Source organism: Tenrec ecaudatus, chromosome 2, assembly GCF_050624435.1.
Source record: "Tenrec ecaudatus isolate mTenEca1 chromosome 2, mTenEca1.hap1, whole genome shotgun sequence".
Taxonomy (NCBI): domain Eukaryota; kingdom Metazoa; phylum Chordata; class Mammalia; order Afrosoricida; family Tenrecidae; genus Tenrec; species Tenrec ecaudatus.
Genome location: NC_134531.1, coordinates 37,993,485 through 38,014,182, shown reverse-complemented (window position 1 = coordinate 38,014,182; position 20,698 = coordinate 37,993,485). Strand labels below are relative to the sequence as shown.

The 20,698-nt window shown below is 42.5% G+C and overlaps 1 protein-coding gene across 1 annotated transcript in view; it reads left to right on the top strand.

The window, feature by feature from the left end:
- The window catches only part of FYB1 (FYN binding protein 1), a 102,152-nt gene that overhangs the window by 43,967 nt on the left and 37,487 nt on the right, over positions 1-20,698 (top strand). The window contains exon 2 of the mRNA XM_075543011.1: positions 9,699-9,855. Within this exon, the coding sequence (XP_075399126.1) occupies positions 9,699-9,855 (157 nt within the window). The remainder of the gene's footprint in view (positions 1-9,698; positions 9,856-20,698) is intronic.

The window sequence follows — 20,698 nt, the reverse complement described above, 5'->3', positions numbered from 1 at the left end:
TGAAGGGAGATGTTGGACAGGGCAAGATATGACAAAATGATAATTTATAAATTATCAAGAGCTCATGAGGGAGGGGGCAATGGGGAGGGAGGGGGAAAAAACGAAGACCTGATGCAAAGGGCTTAAGTGGAGAGCAAATGTTTTGAAAATGATGAGGGCAACGAATATACAGATGTACTTTACACAATTGATGTATATATGGATTGTGATAAAAGTTGTATGAGCCCCTAATAAAATGTTTTTTTAAAAGGGCTTAAATAGCCATAAAGCTTTGAAAATGACAATGGGAACATTTGTACAAGTTTGCTTGATATAATTGATGTATGGATTGTTATAATATCTGTAAGAGCCTCTAATAAAAGGATTAAAATTTTTTAAAAAAGAAAAGAAAGCAGAGGGGCTAGAGACACATGACACCTGCCTGTTTTCAAAGACACAGTGCATTTTACTGTAACAATGGAGGAGGAGAAGTAAAAGAAGTCATGCAGACTGAAAAAATCAAATCAAAGTCCTCTAATGGTTCAAATGTATACCATATGCAATGTTATAGGCCACACAGAGATAGGAACCGTGTGGACCTGCCCTTAAAACTTGGTATTAAACTGGAGGGGAAGATAACAAAATAAATTTTAAAATGATTGATGGCTATATCTCATTTTAAAAAATCGACTCAGAAACCAGTCAGTCTTCAAATGAATGTGATGTTTAGCTGCATTTGGCTGCCTGACTGTTACCTGAGCGAGGAAGAGCGGCACAGCTGGCTACGCTGCCCAAGGGCTGGTCACTGTGCAGAAGGCTGCTTCCTCCACAATGGCGGACAGGCATGTCTTCTCAAGCACAAGTTTAGAGAATTATGAGACTCTGATTACCCCAGGATCTCTGTGTAGATGCAGTCTGCTGTATAGCACACAATAGCATCAGAGCCTAGTGCAATTCATAAATTCCCAGCCAGATCCATGTATGAATATATTATTTCTAATTCTCATATCTTCCCTGTAAACTGGAAGTCCATAATCTCATTGTATAGTCAGGCAATATAAGACCCAGAGAAACACAGTATCCCGTGCAGTGGACTATAGCATATGCTAGTTGGGATTAGTAGTCAAGCTCAAATCCGAATGACACCAGCATAAATATTCTTTCAGTTATATGGAATACTTTTCAAGTGGGTAGGGGGAAGGTGGGGAAGAGAGGGAGGAAGGGCGAACCTATCACAATGATGGATGCATGCCACCCCCAGCACCCCCCCCCCAAGGGGATGAACAACAGAAACGTGGGTAAAGGGAAACCATGGTTGGTGTACGATATGAAAACGAAAATAATTTATAATTTATCAAGGGGTCACCAGGGTGGGAGGGATAAAAAGAGGAACTGATAACAAGGGCTCACATAGAAAGTAAATGTTTAGAAAACGATGATAGCAACATATGTACAAATACTCTTGATACAAATGATTTATAAAATGTTATAAGAACTGTAAGAGGCCCCAATAAAATAATTTTTAAAAATAAAAGATAAAGTTCAATACTTTCCCATGTTGAAATCTGCTTCAGGATTATTGGGGTCCTATGCAAGTAAAAGAGTCGCACTCAGTTTTTATGAGGCCAAAGGGATCAACATTCGAATTTGAAGGAAACTTCCTGATTCTTATTCCATTTTAAGATAGAAAAATGGATCCTAGCTGAACAAGGAGTGGGTAGGATTGGGTTTTGTTACAGTTGAGGTACATCAACATCAATGTATTAATTATGCTGCCAGATCAAGTAATATGGTGAAGGGTAGAATCATTTAAGGCTTATGATGTGTCAGATGTATTATGGATTACACCTTATTTAATATGAAAGACTGTAGTATGTGGTCATCTCACAGATGAAAATATTAAGACTCGGAAATCTAGCAACTTTCCCAAGGTCCCATATTGAGTACTAATGGATAATATAAAATTGATGGAGCATTCCTTCAAACCCTGGCCTTTCCATCTCATTGAGCCCTTTAATTCCTCATTCCACTAGGGGATTCCCTGCGAAAAGGACCGAGAAGGGGGCCCTATCTAACTTCCTCTGGCTTCCCTTTAGCACAAGGGAGGAGTGAGATACGCCTCCAGGTCCCATTCTTCTTTGCCTATTCCAATAGCAACTGTTCCTCCCATGCCACTCTAGGTAGCTAGTTCATGGGAATGGTCACATAGAGCTCACAGACCACTCTTATGATTAAAGGGGGTCATTTGAGGAGTTCACATACTACCACAAGTCAGAATCAGTAACCAGAAAGGATAAAGTCAGTCATTCACACCAGTACCTCTCCTTAGCTAGCAGTCTAGTCTCTCTCCGGTCCTCAACCTCTCAGCCACTTGGTGCCTTGGTTCCTGGTTCCATGGACCAGGAAGCCCACCTGTCACTCTGCCTCACAGTCACATACTCTTGAGGCTGCTCCTCTGTTCTGTCTCGTGGTTTCCTTGCCTGTGTCTCTGGTCTCAATCTAGATCCTGTACTCTGTCCCATAATCTGTCTGCCACTCTCTCTGGTGCCTCTGGTCTTGACATCCACAACTTCAGAGATCTTGAAAGTGCTCTTCGTCCACCTGGGCTTACCTTCCTTGTCCAAGGTGGTTCTTAGACACACAGGAATAGGTTTCATTGAGGTGTGGGATTTTCTTGTTTTGTTTTTTCTTTTAGCAGGCTAGACTCCTGAGGATACAAAGGGTATAACCTTGTCCATTCATCTAGCAGTATACTCCCCTCCAATATGGGATTACAGCCACAGGCATAGAATCCAAAATGATCGGACATCCCAAAAGAAGTAGGGCTAGAGGAGTCATTGTAATTGACCACATCCTACCACCAAAAACCAAAGATTTTAGAAACGGGAAATGTAGGCAATCATTGTAAGGAGCTTGTCTGTAAATGGAAAGGAGATGATAAAGGTGGCAATGAAGGTACAGAAGCAGTTGTTGCCATACTGATTTAGAGTAGAGGAGGCCAAACCATGTTGAAAATGGAAGATACCATCTTAAAGGATCAAACCGTCCCAACCACCCACTGCCATCAAGTTAAGAAACCCTGGTTGGCCGAGTAGGTTGTATGTTGGGCTGGTAACTGCAAGGTCAGTCATTCAAATCTACCAGTAGCTTCACAGGAGAAAACTGAGGCTCTCTGCTCCCATAGAGACTTGCAGCTTCAGAAACTCAAAGCGGGCATTTTATTCTGCCGTACATGGTTGCTCTGAGTCAGAATTAGCTCAATGGCAGGGAATTTGGTTTTTAGACTTTGCCACAGAGTTGATTCCAACCTCCTGACTGGTAGCCCAGCCCTTGACTGTAAGGCCAGAGCTCCTTGCAAAGGGCTTGATTTGTTTTTTTGTTTTGTTTTGGGGTTTTTTTACTTTATGTAATTGGAAAACTAAAAAAAAAATTGACATCAAGTTGATTTTGACTTACTATATGCCTATCTAAGGTTTCCAAGACTACCTCCCCTGGATCACTTGTTGAGCTAGAACTTCCAACTTTAAGTGAACAAGGTTGTAATTGATGGGAGTAAGCCTATAAGGAAGTAAAATCTGAGAAGAATCAAGAGCAGTCTTGGAGAAGCAGAATGACATTTTCCCAGAGATCAGGGGCAAAGGAAATGAGGCAGAATAAAGAAATAAGGAAATCGTAAGTAAGAAGAAAATGCAAATAGATTGGTGAGGTGGAATAAGCGCTCTCTTGGTTTCTACTGAAATAGAAAGTGTAGTCATCTTTGGAGAAGGAAGAAGACACGAGGGGTCTGGGAAATGTGAGGAAGTTTGAAGCAGTAGGGGAAATTGGGTTGATATCTTAGTGGTGTCTATTTGGAGAAAGAGTATGTTGATTTAGGCATGAGCAAATTTGTACAGAGATGCAAATGTAAGGAGGTCCATTAAGTATCCTATATGTTACTTACTCTAACCATCCAGCTCTTGGAAGTACCGTGAGGATTTCTAGAATTTTCCTATTAGAAAAGGCAATAACTGGAGTGCCCCGGTAGCCTAGCTGGGTGCACATTAGGCTACTAACCACCAGGTCAACTGTGCAAACTCACCAATCCCTCTTCAGGAGGAAGTCTGTCTGTTCCAGTCAAGATGTCAATTCTCAGAAATCCAAGGGGGCAGTTCTGCTCTATCCTGAAGGGTAGATGTGTGTCAGAGTCAACTCAATGGCAGTGGGTTTGGCTTGGGTTTCATGGGTCTACCGGTGGAAATGCATCCGTTTTCTGAGGTGCTTTTGAACTGGCTGAATCCAGGAGGAGGCACTCAATAATTCAAAATCAAAATTCCCCAAATTTATTCCAAACTGACTTCTGCTAGGCTAACTGTAATGGGGTCATTTTTGTATTGATTTGATACTTGCTACTCTTCAATGTGCGTGTTATAACTATTACCTCATTTAATCCATAAACCCTTGTAAACTGGTTGAGATAATATTATTCCCATCTGACAGATGGCATTGACTGAATTTCCAAAGCAGATAATTCTTTGATCTGGTAGTGCAAAACTCAGTTTTCTGGTGCCTGACCCAATTGTATAGCGTCCTATCAAAACCATCATTAGGAACACCGAATCCACCGCACGAGCCCTTTGTAAAGCCTCCGTGAGCAAAGATGTCACTCTGAGGCCGAAGACATCCCCGAGCCATTGGCATGTGCCATCGTCTCCTATGCATGTGAACGTGGGAAAATGAGTAAGGAAGACCACAGAAGAACTGAACTGGTCGGGAAAGACAAGTCCCTGGCAAAGAGCATCGTGCTTGGTCATGTGGCGGGAGGAGACCTCAAAAAGAGGAAATGGCACTCTGGCTGCAGCAGTGGGCTCAAACCTGAGAGTCGTGAAGATGGCACAGGACCAGGAAATGCTTCACTTCCTTCTGTTGTTACAGTGCTGCTCAGTCTAAACCGACCCAACGACACCTAACACGGCTCAGAATCCTAGGAAAATTGGGATCGATAAGTTATTTCTTTGAGTGGGTAAAGGATTCCAGGGCCTTGAAAATAAATTTAGAGCTCCACTCCTAGGCTCCCTTGAAGCCCCTTTGGACACGAAGCTGTGCGTACGTTGTTATTCAAAAGCCACAGATAACAGAATTTCTGGGGTAGATTTCTTGAGTTCCCTTAGAGCTCTCTATGGTAAGACAGTTATTAAAACAATAGCTACAACTGGTATTTTGATTGAGAAAAAGCTCTAAAATGAAAAATTAGTAGGATGATGCAATTATATTTCCTAAACTAATGAGTATGCCTACCTCCTGGTTGTGTCTCTTTCCCCGTCTCTCTTAATCTTGCTTCCCTTCCCTCTCCTAAATTCTATTTTTCTGTGTGCTTTAGAGTTTGGGATCCTAGAAAAACCTCCCCTTTGGGCAGGCTGTGTTTCAGAGAGCCTGGAGTGTGGAGCCTGGAGCCTGTCTTCAGGGCAGGGCTTGATCACACCAGCAGCCCTCTGACTCATGAGTGCCTCTGCTACTCATTTCCTCCCAGCTGGGGGTGCCTCAGCCAGGGCCACGTGACTTGTGCAAGCCCTCTTTGAACTGCCAAAATTAAGACAAGGACATTTCAAATTGGGGGGTGTTCTTCACGTTTATGTCTGCCTGTCTTGTTTTTGCTCAACTCTTGTTTGACTTAGAGCAGAAAGCCCAGTATCTCCTTTCTTAAACTAGGAGCTTCTGTCAAATGCCCCGTCATTCAATTACTTCATCTGGCTTGGAGTAAGGGGGGGGGGGGGGCAGTAAATTGCAAATTTGCCTGATGACCTTGCCATTGAAGTTCCAGTATTTTACATCCACTGACCACCTGGGAAATTCCTCCTGAGTCTTGAATGAGTTTTACACGTTATCTCCCAAATTTTAAATCCCTAATTCTTTTTTTTTTTTTTTTGGCAGCAAGATGATTTTTATTCCTGCACCCACACAGCCACTGCTATATTATTTTAATCACTAGAGCTGCCACCTAGTTTCATAAAAACTTATTTATTCTTTAAATTAAATTTAAATCATTTTATTAGGGACTCTTACAGATATTATAAAAATCCATAAATCAATCATATCATGCAAACCTGTACATATGTTGCCATCGTCATTTTCAAAACATTATCTTTCTACTTTAGCGCTTATTATCAGCCCCTCTTTTTCCCTCCCTCCCCAACCTCCTACCGTAGTGAACCCTTAATAAATTACACACATATATATATTTTCATATCTTACAGCATCTGCTATATCCCTTCACCCACATTTCTGTTGTTTGTCTCCCGGGCTGGTAAGAGAGTATTGTTATTCATCCATCATTACTATGCTTTCAGTTCCCCCTTTTTTTCCCCTCCACCTTCCACCCTCCACCCTCTCCCTATCTTCATGGTGTTGCTAGTCCCATTAATGTTTCTGAGGGTTTATTGGTCATGGCTTTCTTGTGTCGAAAGCTCTTATCTGTACCAATGCACATACTCTGCTCTCCAGCGGCTTGTGAGGCCGTTTGGCGGGTGGAGGAAGCATTAAAGAATTAAAGTGGTAAAGTATTAAATTATTATTAATTAAAGCATTAAACCATCAACAAAACAAATTATGTGTTTCATTGGGGCTAAACTGTCCCCTGGCTGAATATTCCCTTCGGTGTGACCCTTCTGTAAGGGGATGTCCAATTGTCTATAGATGGGCTTTGGGTCTCCCCTCTGACCTGTCTCCTTCGCATCGGTATAATTGTTTGGTCTTGATCTTCTGATGCCTGATCCTTGAGACAGTCTCCGGACTCTCCCACGTGAGTGCAGGAGAACGTGCAGAAGTCCAAGGTTTATCTTGAGAGACCCTCAGTTCGGAGAATGAATTTAGAGCCAGCATCATGAACAGAACTTATTCTTAAGGAATCAAAACCCATAAGCAAATAAAAGTCACATTCTGCTATAAAATTACTTACCAAATGATTTTCACAGGGTACAGGGGAGACATTACAGAGATGACAGGCTACATTCTCAAGCCAGAAGATATTTTTTATTAAAAACTGGGCTTTAGACCTCAGACCTTAACACAGTCACCGCCTGCATTTCAGGGACCCTAAATTAATTTAGAGTGCTCTTATTCAATATCATTAATCTTAGGACTTGTGTATAGCTTGATTGCTCTATTACTAATGGACTTTTCTATAATAATTCAATATTCACCCCCCTTGTTTCTTCACAAAAATCTAGATTTTAGCTCCTAGGAATTTCAAACCACTGATTGTTTTTTAGTACATCTGAGAAAGTCTAAGTTGAGATGAAGGTTTTCTCCAAGAAGAAAACTAAGATCGTCTTCACCTGGAATCACTTTTGTATGCAAATAGTGTCCTGGTAGTATTTGAAAGTTTTGCGAAGTAAACTGTTTTACTACTGAAAGGTAGTATATAGCAAAGACTTCTGTATACTCTCCCCAACTTGGAGATAAATAAGCCTGTTGAACAATTCATTTCATGTTGTTGTTAGCCCCAGGTGCGTCCATCCCAGACTCCCGGTGACCCCAGCATTACAGAGTAAAATTTCTCCACAAGGTTTTCTTGACTTGCCCAGTAAGCAGTTTCTGGAGTCTCCACCAGTGTGCCCTGGGAACGTCTCACCTGCGCCTGTAAAGGCAGAACCCAGCAAGGGTTTGGGCGGAAAGGCAGTGTCTATGTGCTCCCGATTCATTGTATCTGTAATTCACCTCCAGACTGCCCGTTTGTCAAAATCTTCACCACACGATGAAAAGATGTCACTTATTTTTAAATGAAGCCATTGAGAATTAGGACAGAGGGAATGGGTTAATTATTATATGCACTTGGGTTTGAAAAACCTTCTGATACATACTAATGGAACTAGAGGGAAAAAAATAGTAAATCCTGTACAACAACATTTCTTTATCTTTTTTTAATTTAAAACATCTTATTGGGGGCCTGTACAACTCTTATCGCAATCCATATACACATCCATTGTGTCAAGCACATTTGTCCATTTGTCGCCATCATCCTTCTCAGAACATTTGCTTTTCACTTGAGCCCTTGGTATCAGCTCCTCATTTTTTCCTTCCCTCCCCACCCCCTCTTTCCTCATGAACCCTTGATAATTTATAAATTATTATTTTATCATGTCTTACACTATCTGATGTCTCCCTTCACCCACTTTACTGTTGTCCACCCCCCCAGGGTGGAGGTTATATGTAGATCCTTGTCATTGGTTCCTTCTTTCTACCCCACCTCCACCCTCCCGGTATCACCACTCTCACCACTGCTCCTGAGGGGTTCATCTGTCCTGTGGGGACCCAAGGCCCGTCTGTAGACAAGTGGACATCCCTTTGTAGAAGGGTAGCAGAGAGGAGACAGTTCACTCAGGGTGCAGTGTAGCATTGATGAAACACACAACTTTCCTCTAGTTCTTAAATGCTTCCTCCTCGCCCCACTATCATGATCCCAATTCTACCTTACAAATCTGGCTAGACCAGAGGATGTACATTGGTGCAGATAGGACCTGGAAACACAGGGAATGCAGGACAAAATTTATTTATGACAAAAATGAATTGGGCAAAACAATTCTAACATAAAGGTAATAATGAGTTCAAGAGTGCAAGAGCAGAGGAGTGAGGCAGTGTGGGAGCTGTTCCTGGCAGGGAGCATCACCAGTCAGAGGGCAGCGCCTGAGCAGGGGATGGAGCACAGGAGAACAAGGAGATCTGTGGTGGGGGGACACGGCAATGGGAAACAGGAACAACATTCTCAGCCATCCGTGAGTAGAAAGCATTTTGAAAAGAGAGAGAAACATCTAAAGAAAGTTAGGAAGCCTTTTATACACTATTCTGTTAAAACCCGAGCCCTTATCCCTTGAAAAGTTACACTAAAATGCAACGCTTTCTTCAAAGCTGGTAAACATAGGTTGTGTTGTTTCCTGAAGTTTTAAAATTGTATGTGTATGTGAAAACCAACACAGTCAAATTATATTCCATTTGGCCACGCGTGAAACAGTAAGATAAAGAGGCTTTATAAACTGATGAGAAAAGAAAAACGACTGCTTTTTTAAAAACAGGCAGAGGATTTGAAAGGATTGTCAAATTAAAAATAAAAATGCCCCAAATATGAAAAACTTGTCCTTATTAGTGATCAACATCATGTAAATAAGTGGTTCTCACCCTGTAGGCCACGACCCCTTTGGGGGTGGAATGACCCTTTCACAGGGGTCATCCAATTCATAACAGTAGCAAATTTTCAGTTATGAAGTAGCAACAAATATAAGTTTATGGCTGGGGGTCACCACAACATGTAGAATTGTATTAAAGTCACACCATTAGAAAGGTTGAAAGTCACTGATGTAAATTACTAAAACCAAATGATTTCAAAGTGGCATAGCCCTTTCCTCTCAAAAAAATTATCCCCAAACAGGAAGAATAAGAAATGTAAGCTCCAGCCATAGTCGGTGAATAGAGGCAACATGCGTCATTCAAAAGCACAATATAGAAAATCAAAAGGTGACCGGAGAAAGGATAGAGAAGGAGGGCAAAGTAAAGGAGGGAGACATCAGAGATGAGCAATGCTACATCTCCAGCAGACCCTGGGCGCTTGAGGGTCCAGCAATGTCCTGCTACTCGAATGTGAGAGGCATTTCTAGCGTGCTGTGTTCAAACCCTCAGCGCTACATACCTGGAACAGCTAGTTCTGGTGCTCTGAAGATCCGTCTTCCATCGTGGTATTCTTTGTTCCTTAGGTACCAACAAAGGCCCAGCGTCTTACTCAACAACTTCTCTACCACCACCTCCACCACCCCACCCGGCCAGTCAACCACCGCTGCCAGCATGTCATCCAAGTCAGCCACCAGTTCCAAGCCTGCCTCCCAGAAACATTAAACCTGCCATTGATTTAAAGTAAGTAAGCACGTATCTGGCCACACCTGTCAGTGAGTAGATTTTCAAATTATGTTTGGCTGAGTCCTGAGTACTAAGAGACTTGCGCATTCGCTCACGAAACGATTATTGTTGTGCATCATGAAGTCAATCAGTCTAGGAAATGGACAGGGCTGTTTGACTCTGTCCCCGAGGGTCCTTATGAGTTCCACGTAACTCCATGACAATAACATTAATGATAACAAGGCAAAGCATCGTGGTTTAAGAACACATAATTGTTTTTGAGTCCGACGGAAAGCAGTTCATATTTCCTCTGCACACTATTGTATAACCTTAGAAAAGTATTTTGGCTTCTATAAAGTTCCATTTTCTCTGTGAAGTCTAGTTAGCGCTGGTGATGATACAGATGCTGCGGGGTTGCTGGTGTTTTTGTGGTAAATTTAGGTGCCTCGGCTGATATTCGGGTAGGCTTATACTCGAGTATGTATGATATATACCCTATTTTTAGTCAAATACCATAATCTCCCCTAAAATAAGTACAACTATGCCAATTATTTTTGGATCCTGCTGTTGAAAAAAAAGGGTAGTGTTCTTATAAAAATACAAGGGAGGGTGTGCTGGGAAGCAAAAATAGAAGCTGTACTTTGCATAAAAATACAATAATTCTACTTGGGAATAAGGTTTTCTTTGCTGCATTCTAGTGGTGTGGTGGTTACACATTGGGCTGATAACCAAAAGGTCAGCAATTTGAAGCCACCAGCTGCTCCTTGGGAGAGAAAAAGGGCTTTTACTCCTGTCGGGAGTTTCAGACTCCTAAACTTACTGGGACCGCTCCACCCTGCCCTATCGGGTTACTATACATTAACAACTCCTTCATGGAAGTGAGTGTGCTTTTTTGGCTTCTTATGTTAGGGTCACTATAGGTCAGAATTAATTTGATGGAGGTGAATATGTTTTTTGATTATTATTATTATTGCTATTAGTGATCCCATACGGGTGTAGGGTGTGTCCTAAATCCCATCCCTTCTGGGTTATAAGGAGGAGCCTGGACACAGAGGCAAGTAAGCATAAGTAGGAGTAAGATAGATGTCCTATGTGGATCACTAAGGAACTGAGCTCCCAGAGCCAACAAATATAAAGCCTTCCCCTGGAGCCGGTGCCCTGTATTCAGACCTCCCTCCGCCTTCCTGTGTTGTGAGAAAAGAAATGTCTGTTCTTTAATGTCACTCGCTTGTGGTACTCACGTGATAGCAGCTCTAGGAGACTAAGACACTGCTCCTTAGCATCTATGAGTTGGGAAAACGAGCGTAAAGAGGAAGGGAAGCTCTCCAAGACCATCCTCCCACCCTGACCACGACTCCTATGGACCCTGGCCCATTTCTCAGTCTTGCAAGGAATTTTTACAAAGAAAACTCATTAACTTCATGCGGATTCTGACTCATAGCAACCCTATACGACAGGGTACAACTGCTCCTGTGGGGTTTCAACACTGTAACTCCTTACAGGAGTGGATAGGCTCGTCTTTCTACCACAGAGTGGCTGATGGTTTAGAACTGCTGAGCTTGGAGTTAGCAGCCCAATGTGAACCCACTACACCACCAGGGCTCAGGCCAAGTTAAAAATGGATTGCCAATCAGCCAGGCGCATGGACTTGTTACATTGTTTTATCAGTGATTAACAAAAGCGACTGACAGTAGGAAAACCTTCTCTTATCTCTATTTCCATTTTAGTAACTCTTCCTAATGATAAAGGCTGGTTCCTCTGAGATTACGGCTCCACAAAAGGCAAACTCTCAGAAGAAAGATAAAAAGAAATGAGAGTCTGGGATGTCATATTTCTAGATAAGCTATAAGTGGAGCATCGAAGAGTTAAGTGTCAGATGAAGAAAATAGATGAAAAGTTATAGGCCGACTATAAGGTTTTGCTTTGGTTTGGTTTGACTTGGTTTGGCGTGGTTTTATTGTTTTATAATCAGAAGTGAAAATGTGGTTTATAGTGAACATTTTTTATACTGTTATCAGAGAGCTTGAATGAATTGCAAAATGAAAAAATATCTGGGTTAGACCATTTCTCCTAAATACAGAGGGAGCCAGATAAGAGGCATAGAGGAAATGAAAGCAAACCGAGTCTGTATATGCAGGCTCACAAATGTTTGGTGAAAGGGGTATTTGTGGAGTGGGAATTAGGTGGGATTATGAAAACTATAGCTGTTCCTCCTCATACCTGTGCCCCCTCAAAGCACATAGAGAAAAATGATTCCTAGGTACCCACCTGTCTTCTCTAAAGATGTTGGTCACCCCTGTCTAGTAAAAGCTTCCCCTCCACTCAAGGACTGATAGTGTGAGTGTTTGGGTATTTTTTTCTAACATTTATTTATTCAACAGATATGTTGGAGCTGCTGCTTTGTGCCAGGTATTTATAACGCGGAAGGAATATAGGAGAACGAAACAAAAATCTCTGCCCTTAGCAGAAAGGAGATAAGAGATAAAAGCAATAAAAAATGTATGCAGAGAAATAAAATAATGTGCCAAAGGAGAAAATGGGGCAGGGTGAGATGATGGGATTGGGCGGTGAGGTTCAGTGATAGATTTCTGACCTTCTTTGAATGAGAACCCAGTTTGCTTCCCAGCCACCAGATGTCCTGCAAAGCCATCCTGCCGCTGCAGGGGAGGCTAGTGGGTTGCTATGATGTTATTCAAGTTTCAGTGGAACTACCAGACTAAGATGGACTGAGAAGAAAGGCCAACAATCTACTTCCAAACACCAGCCAATGAAAATCCTACGCATCACAATTATCCAATCTACATCCAATCACGGGGGTGGCCCAGGGCTGAGCAGCATTTACTGTACACGGAGATGTCATGAGTTAGGAGCCTACTTGGAGGCAGCTGACAGCAACAGATGGTGAGAGTTTGAGAGTGAGATAGGAAATAGTGTGTTGCAATATTAGATAGAGCGGTGAAGGTGGTTTCCTTTGAAGTATGTGATAGTTATGTAAAACCTTGACTATCGTGTGAGCTGGGCATACTGGTGGAACGCTGTTCCAGGAAGAGAGAACAATCTAATCTGGCCTTGTTAGGCGCCATCATTTGGTCCCCACTCCTAGCGACCCTGTGAACAACAGAATGAAGCACATCTAGTCCTGTGCCATCCCCCAATTTTTTTATGTTTGAGCCCATTGTTGCAGCCACTGTAACAATCCATCTTGTGGAGACCCTGTGTCTTTCACTGCCCCTCTACTTTACCAAGCACGATGACCTTCTCCAGGGATGGGTCTCTTCTGACAACACGTCCAAAGCTTGTGAGATGAAGTCTTGCCGTCCTTTGCCTCTAAGGTGCATCCTGGCTGTACTTCTTCCAGAAGAGACTTCTTTGCTCTTTTGATGGTCCATGATACTTTCAAAATTCTTTCCCAGCACCATAATTCAAATGCAGCAATTCTTCTCGGGTCTCCCTTACTCAACTTTCACATGCATATGAGGTCACTGAAACTACCACGGATGGGATCGGGTACACCTGTGTTAGACAGCATTCTCTAGATAAACAAAACCAGGACACTTAGATTTGATAGATAGATAGATAGATAGATAGATAGATAGATAGATAGATGCAGCACAAAGGAATATTACAGCTAATTAGTCCACACAGCAGTACAGAGGGCTCAGTTCAACTCACTTCTGTGGAACAGTTAATATACTGGAAGTTCTTCAACTCATGAGGGCTGCTGGGTCCAAGGTCAAGGAAGCAGACTACTGAGTCATCTGTAGAGCAATACAGGCAGTCCAGCCACAGGCAGCAAATAGCAGGGTGGTCACCAACAGTCAGCCAGATGACAGGATCCAACAGTCCCAAGCTCAAGCAATGTATACACCAGCAGTGTGGTGAATCAGGTCTCGAAGGAGCCTCAAGCTCTAGCGACACGATCCATGGGTTGAGTGTCCCACAGGTAGTGTAGCTCACAAGTTGAAGCAGAGAACTGGCTAAGGCAGCCACACACTGGTCCAATCACCAGAGAACAAGAGAGACAGAGGCAGGGCTTGCCAAGCCATTTATCTCTTTGCCCTCCAATCAAACAGTGACCTCAATCACACATGCTCTTATTATCCAGGTTGGCACAATTTACCTACCTATCACAACACTTTAGTCCTCAAAGTAGCATTCTTTCTTTTCAACCCTTTAAAAAGGTCTTGTGCCAGAGATTTACCCAAGGCAGTGCATCATTTGATCTCTTGACTGCTGCTACCACAGGCATTGATTGTGAATCCAAACATAGCGAATCCTACCTTTGACAACTTCAATCTTTTCTCAGTTTATCGTGAAGTTACCCATTGGCCAGTTGTGAGGATTTTGGTCTTCTTTACATTGAGTCATAATCCATACTGAAGGTTGCAATCTTTGATCTTCATCAGCAAGTGCTTCAAGTCCTCATTTTCAGCAAGCCAAGTGGTATCATCTGCATATTGCAGGTGGTTAATAAGCCTTCCTCCAATCCTGATGCTGCATCCTTCTTCATATAAGCCAGCTTTTCTGATGATTTGCTCAGCAGACAGATGGAATAATATGGTGAGAGGATACAACTCCAATGTTCAACTTTCCTGTCCTTCTGTTTCCACCACTGCCCCTTGATCCATGTACAAATTCCTCATGAGCACACTGCAGTGTTCTGGAACCCCATTCTTCTCAAGGCTATCCATAGTTTGTTATGGTTGATCCACAGTTGAATATTTTTTCAATAAAACATAAGTAAGCAAAAACAATTAAAAAAAACATAAGTAAGCATATTTCTGGTATTCTCTGCTTTCAGCCAAGATCCATGTAACATCAGCAATTATATTCTTTATTCCATGTTCTCCCCTGAATCCAAGAACTAGGTAACTTGGTTTTTAGGACAGTGAACATGAGAAGAAGTCGTAGGAGAAGAGTTGACATATTTAGGGCCATGTGTGGTGTGATAGAGATGATAGTTAATACTTTAAAAGAAATGGCAACCACTGAAGGAATTATTTTATATGATTTATGTGTCATAAGGATCACCTTAGCAGCTGTGCTGAGAGGAGGCAGCAGGTCAGCAAAGGCAGAAGCAGTAGAGCCGTGTAGGTAGTCTTGCAGAATCACAGACAAGATTTGAAGATGGCACTAACCAGGATGGTAGCAGTGGGAGTGATGAGAGTGTTCAGAATCTGGACACATTTTGAAGAGGATAACAGCATCAATTACACTTAGGGTATCCAAGAAAAGGGACCGAGGGCGGTTCTGTGGTTTTTGGCTGGGGAAGTTGTAAGGATATTTTGCACTGGGGGAAGCTGAGGGTCAAAAGGGGGAAGGTAAGGTTGAGCATGTTTTAGGGGTGGGAAAGACTAAGAGGTCATGGCGGTGCTAGGTTTGAGGAATCTATTAGACATCTAAGTGGAAACACTGACGAGTCAACTGGACATGAGAGTTAAGAGTTTAGGAGAGAGTTGTACACAAAATTATAAAATGGAGAGTCACAGGTACATATGCCACATTTTAAACCATAGGATTATTGAAATGGCCAAAGAAGGTACACAGAGAAGAGAAGAACTAAGCGCTGCTTTTCTAGGCCCTGGAGCAAAAGAGACTAAAAATGAGTCAGCAATGAAGTAAGGGAAATCCAGCGAGCCAGTGAAGAAAGGAAGGGCGATCCTTACTGTGGCAGATGCTGCTGAAGGTCAAAGAAGTGAGGAGCCTGGGGGCCAGTAGGGTGACGTTTTCATGAAAGGGAAAGTTTAAAAAGAATGGAAGGAGAGAAATTGAAAAGCACACGTATGGACAGCTCCTTTATGGAGAAACAGGAAGGAAGGAAATGGGACAGTTAACTGGTGGGAGAAGTAGAATCAATAGAATGCCTTTTTCAAGATGCAAGAAAGAGCTGTGTATTTGTCTGTAGGCAGAAACGATCCAGTGAAGAGTGAAACTGGTAACGGCGGAGAGAGGGACGAACTCCCAGCACTAGAGCGCTGGGATTTAGTATTTGATGAGAGATTGGCACCCCAAAGGAATACATGGCTGATAACCCTTGTCATCGTATATGAGATTAAATTCTGAGTTCTAAGATTCCATAGGGCTACGGTTTACGGTAGGAGCTCTAAAACCATTTTGAGTCTTCAGATACATTTAGCCTCCATTGAGTTCTTTTTGACCATGGATTGGAAAGTACAAAAGTCTTTGTTTTGTCTTCAGGCAGACTGAAGGAAACCTGTCTTGGGATGCCCTTGATGTAAGTTGGGGTGCTAGGTCCCATGGCTATGAGTCCTGCCCATGGTGGGATTCAGATCACTTAACAACTGGTTTGCTGCCCTGATGACCGTTCTAAGATTTTAAAAAGCTACACTGAAAGGGCGTTGATTGTTTGATACAGTGGACACTGAAGTTAGAAGAACAAGAGGCACGCAACCGAGATCATGTTATAAGGAAAAATGTTTAATGGTATTTGAATATTAAATAATATCTGACATAAAGCAACAAAACTGTTCTTTAAGATATTTACATGTCGTTTCTTGACCGGTGTCCTCACTTGCAGCATTTTTCACTTTCTTATGAGATAAATCATCTGCTGTGTGATTTATCTTTAACCATCTTTTCACTGTTGGAGTAGGATATCATTTCTTTAGAGGTCGGCCAATTGGACAACAGTCATTACGTTTGATATATTAAAACCGGTGACTTCTCTTCTCTGAATATATTATGTGCCTCTTTTAAAGACCCCTTTCTGCTTCTGCTGAACTTACAGCAATTGTTCTGACCATATGTTCAGCTCTTGGAACACTTTCAGGAATTGCATAATTCACTCATAGTATCTCCTGGGGATTTGGGGCATGACACAAAGCTGAAATAAATGACAGTGTGCCAACCGCTGTTGTTTGACATTTTCTCTTCACGTTATATGTTTGTTCCTGAAGTATCAAGTGCAAGGGGATAAAATGTAGTATTTCATCCAAAATTTAGCAAGGTTTATGAAATGAATAAATAAATGTTACACACAGAGTTCTAATTTTCTATACCTATGGGTGGAATGAGCATTGCTAAGGGAGCTTAGAATACACCACTTCACTGATGAACATTTAAAAAGAGTAAGGAATGATAACTGGTGATTCTAACGTTGGGCTGCTGCCCAGCCTCTCCCCTTAGAAAGAACCGTTTACTAGTGCCGTTTTAACCAGGCTTGGCCAAACTCAATAAAACTTAGGTATCAGTTTTGCTGAACCTGTGCAAACCGGCTGTGCCCCACCCTCTGGCCATGCCACAACCAAGGTGGTCAGAGGGCCGTGAACCAATCTTGTAAGCTTCTCTCATCTGCAGCAGTGCAGTTCTCCCGTCGGGGTTCTTTCCTGCTTCTCTGGTCCCACCTCCTGCTGTGATGAATGGATCTGCCACCAGTCGTGACTTTGTAAGTTTCCGATCTTTTCCACGCCTCTGTGAGTCCTTGGATACCATTACGGCCTCAAGCTGATGTCTTTGTCTTCATCCTGACCGTCTTTAACTTTGTCTTTCTTTGCCCAATGTAAGACTTGATACCAATAGTCTCAGAAAAGGATATTCCAATTCCAGGTTTTTTTTTCCTCTAGAACAACATAGAGTTGACTCCGGCTCCTGCTGGTCCCATGTGGGTCACAGGAGAACTGTGCTTTCAATGATTGCCTTTTGGAGAGCGGATCAAGGGGCCTTTGAGAGGGCTGGATTTTCAATTAATGGCTGGACAATCGATCATTTGTGCCCTCCCAACCCCCTCATTAAAAAGCCCACTGCTGGCAAGTCAATGTTAACTCCTGATCCTGAGAGATAGCTCCATATGGTTTCCACAACCACAACTTTATGGAAGTATGTATTCTCATCTTTTTCCCCCAGAGCTGCTGGTGGGTTTGAACTGCTGACCTTGTGATTAGCAGCCCAATGCACCACCAGGACGCCTTATAGCACCAAGAGCCTCTAGATGACTGAGAAAGATTTATGGGTCTCCCAGGGGTGCACAGGGGAGCATTTCAAGACATAGGCTAGCCTTTGTTCCCTGCCGCCTGCTCGGTCTCCGTAAGATAGTGTCCCCCACAGGAACTTGTAATTACATCATTGAGGTCAGGAAGTCTTGGGAGTGTAAAAGATGGATGCTAGGTGAGAGCAGGAAGAATAAATAGCTTTGAAAGTAAGGTGGTTGAGGCCAAGCCTTCTTCACATTATGCATTGTACTGTTTCCCCACCTAGTGGTCAGAGATCAGTTAGTCACAGTTTCTGCTACAATATGTCAAGGATCCTAAGTGTGTTTAATATTCTTGATGTTCATATTCGTGTCTTTCGTAACCTGTTGATTGGTGCCGCTTTTTAAAGTTAATTCTAATGCCAACAGCCCGAGAGAGCCGAGCCAAAGGTTGAGTGTTTTGATCTACAACACAAACCACATGCTTATTAATAGGAATGAGACAGGAAAAGTGAGGTAATAAAAAATAATAAATAACGGGAAGTGACTCAGGCTAGGAGAGAAAAGGTTAAAAGTTGTGATGCGGAGGTCATTCATCATCACTTTTAGACTGTCTTGACGGGGAAACCATTAGGGAAAAATAAGAAGGTGCCACCACAATGCCTCAGAAATACGTAAAATGTCCCAGCCTGGGAGACGTGCCGTCTCAGTCCTCCCCAGTCAGACGGACTGACATCACTCAGAGGTTGAAAATCCCTGGGGCTTATGTGAAGGAGATGTGTTCCAACGCAGCCTCTGGATTTAAGAGCAAATATAAAAGGCCCTACCATTTTCTTCTTAAAAACAACATGTGAAATTGTGACTAGCAAATGAAGGTATCAAAAGGCCGACAGCTTTACATCTTTACACATTTGGAAGTGGAGCTGAAATCGAAGTCTAAAACATGGCATTCGTCAGCATGAAGCCAACCTCAATTTTCCCATTTCGGCCTTCGTGGTGAAGCAGGATAACAGAGCTGCGGTGGAAGGATCTCTTGAATAGACGTATTATAACAACTGATAAGCTTCCTTCTCTTCTCCCTCACCCGCACCCCCTGCTCCGTTTTCTGTGACTTGGTTTGTGACTGGTTGCATTGTTTGTCTCTTAATCTCTCTGTGGGCCTTTTCTCAATGCCTAGGACAGTGTTCCTGAGCAATTGGTGACAGTTTGAGCTGGGTTTATTCATGGTGCTTGCACCCATTTCTCCCCTTTTCTTTGCTTCATTTTAGTGTTCATTCTCATTATTATTCTTATCATTGTTTCATATTTATTGAGCATCTTCATGCTTTATGTATAGAGTGCATTCAGACCTACATGAGATAACACTGCTGCATAGCTATTTCATATATTGTTGGGTCTATGAGCTAATGTTCACATGTAAACTTTGCTTTGGATACACATGGAAACACGCAGGGACAAGGAGGGCCGAAGCTCTTGGTTTCTTAAGTATTTCTTCTTCATCCAAGTATTTGGGGAAGTAGATTCTAAGTTCAGTGGTCTCTTTTTGAGGTAATGCTCATAGGCATAGTGTTAATTGGTTAAAAAGGAGAAGAAGAAGGCAATTTAGTCTCTTGATATCACTGCTATTGTTGTTACCTGTCAGCATGATCCCATGCACAACTGAAGCAAACACTTCCTGGTCCTGGGCCATCCCCAGGATAATTGCTGGATTGGACTTGGTGATTCACAGGGTTTTTGCTGGCTGATTGTCAGGAGTGGCCCTCCAGACCTTTTGCTAATCTGTCTTAGTCTAGAAGCTCCGCTGACGCCTGCACAGCAACATAGCAACCAGTGACAGTCTCAGAAACTCACAGGCGCAGTTTCTCTTAGGTCACTATGAGTCAGAATGGACTCGTTGGTAATGAGGATTGTATCCTTGTTTGAAAGCGTCAACACTGCTTCAGCATATCTAGGGGTAGCAATGCAATCCCTCAGAAGGAGTTTGAACTGAAATGAACTGATTCAAGGCCCGAATAGCAATGCACAACCCCTGTGCATTGCAATGTCTTGGCCAGGAATCGAAACAGAGTCTTTTGCATGAAAGCAAGAAATCTGCCATTGACCCACCATTCCCTTTTGGAACTAGTGGGGCCTCCTAAACTCATCAAAAGAAACTGAAGACCTACTAGCGAATGGGAATGATTCTCAAAGTGTTCTAAAAATGACAGCCATCATATTAAGTTAACCAACAAAGTGGCAAGTCCTTTCCCCTAGGGCTTACAGTCTGGCAGCGGAGAACGGGACCTGGAAGCATTTACTCTATCATTTTAAAGTAAAGTAGACAGATGACCGTAATGAAGTTACATATGCGATTACAGCCCCTGAATGAGCATCAGCGAGTCGGGGATAACTTCACAAAGGCGGAGTGTTTAAGGGGAGGCTGGAAGAATAAGGCGGGCCACAAGCAGAGGGGAGAAGGTAGGATAATTGCAAAGAACACTGGAAGGGGCTGACCATGAAAAACTAAGAAACCACAAAGTGTTCAGGAAGGAGATACCATTTCAGTATTGATGTGTCAAAGAGGAGGAAATGTGGGAACCCAAGCTGGGCAAGAACAGGACGATTTGAAGACCCTTATGTACCAGGAGCGGGGCAGTTGACTCACAGTGTGAGTATTTTGCTAAGGGAATCACTGGTGCAGAAGTGACTATTTATATCTCCTGCTTTTAATTAATATTCAAGGCAAGATTAAAAATGCAAATACTGATGATTTATCTCAAGTGCTTACCTTCACACTATATACAGCTTATTATTATTTTGTGTAAACAGTCGAGAATTTTACTTACGCAAGAATCGTCATTTCAGGGAAATCTTTGACAAATGATAAACCTAATAAAAAAGAAAGCACTCATCACAGCCACTAAGGGAAGCATTTTTTTTCCCAGTCATGACCAA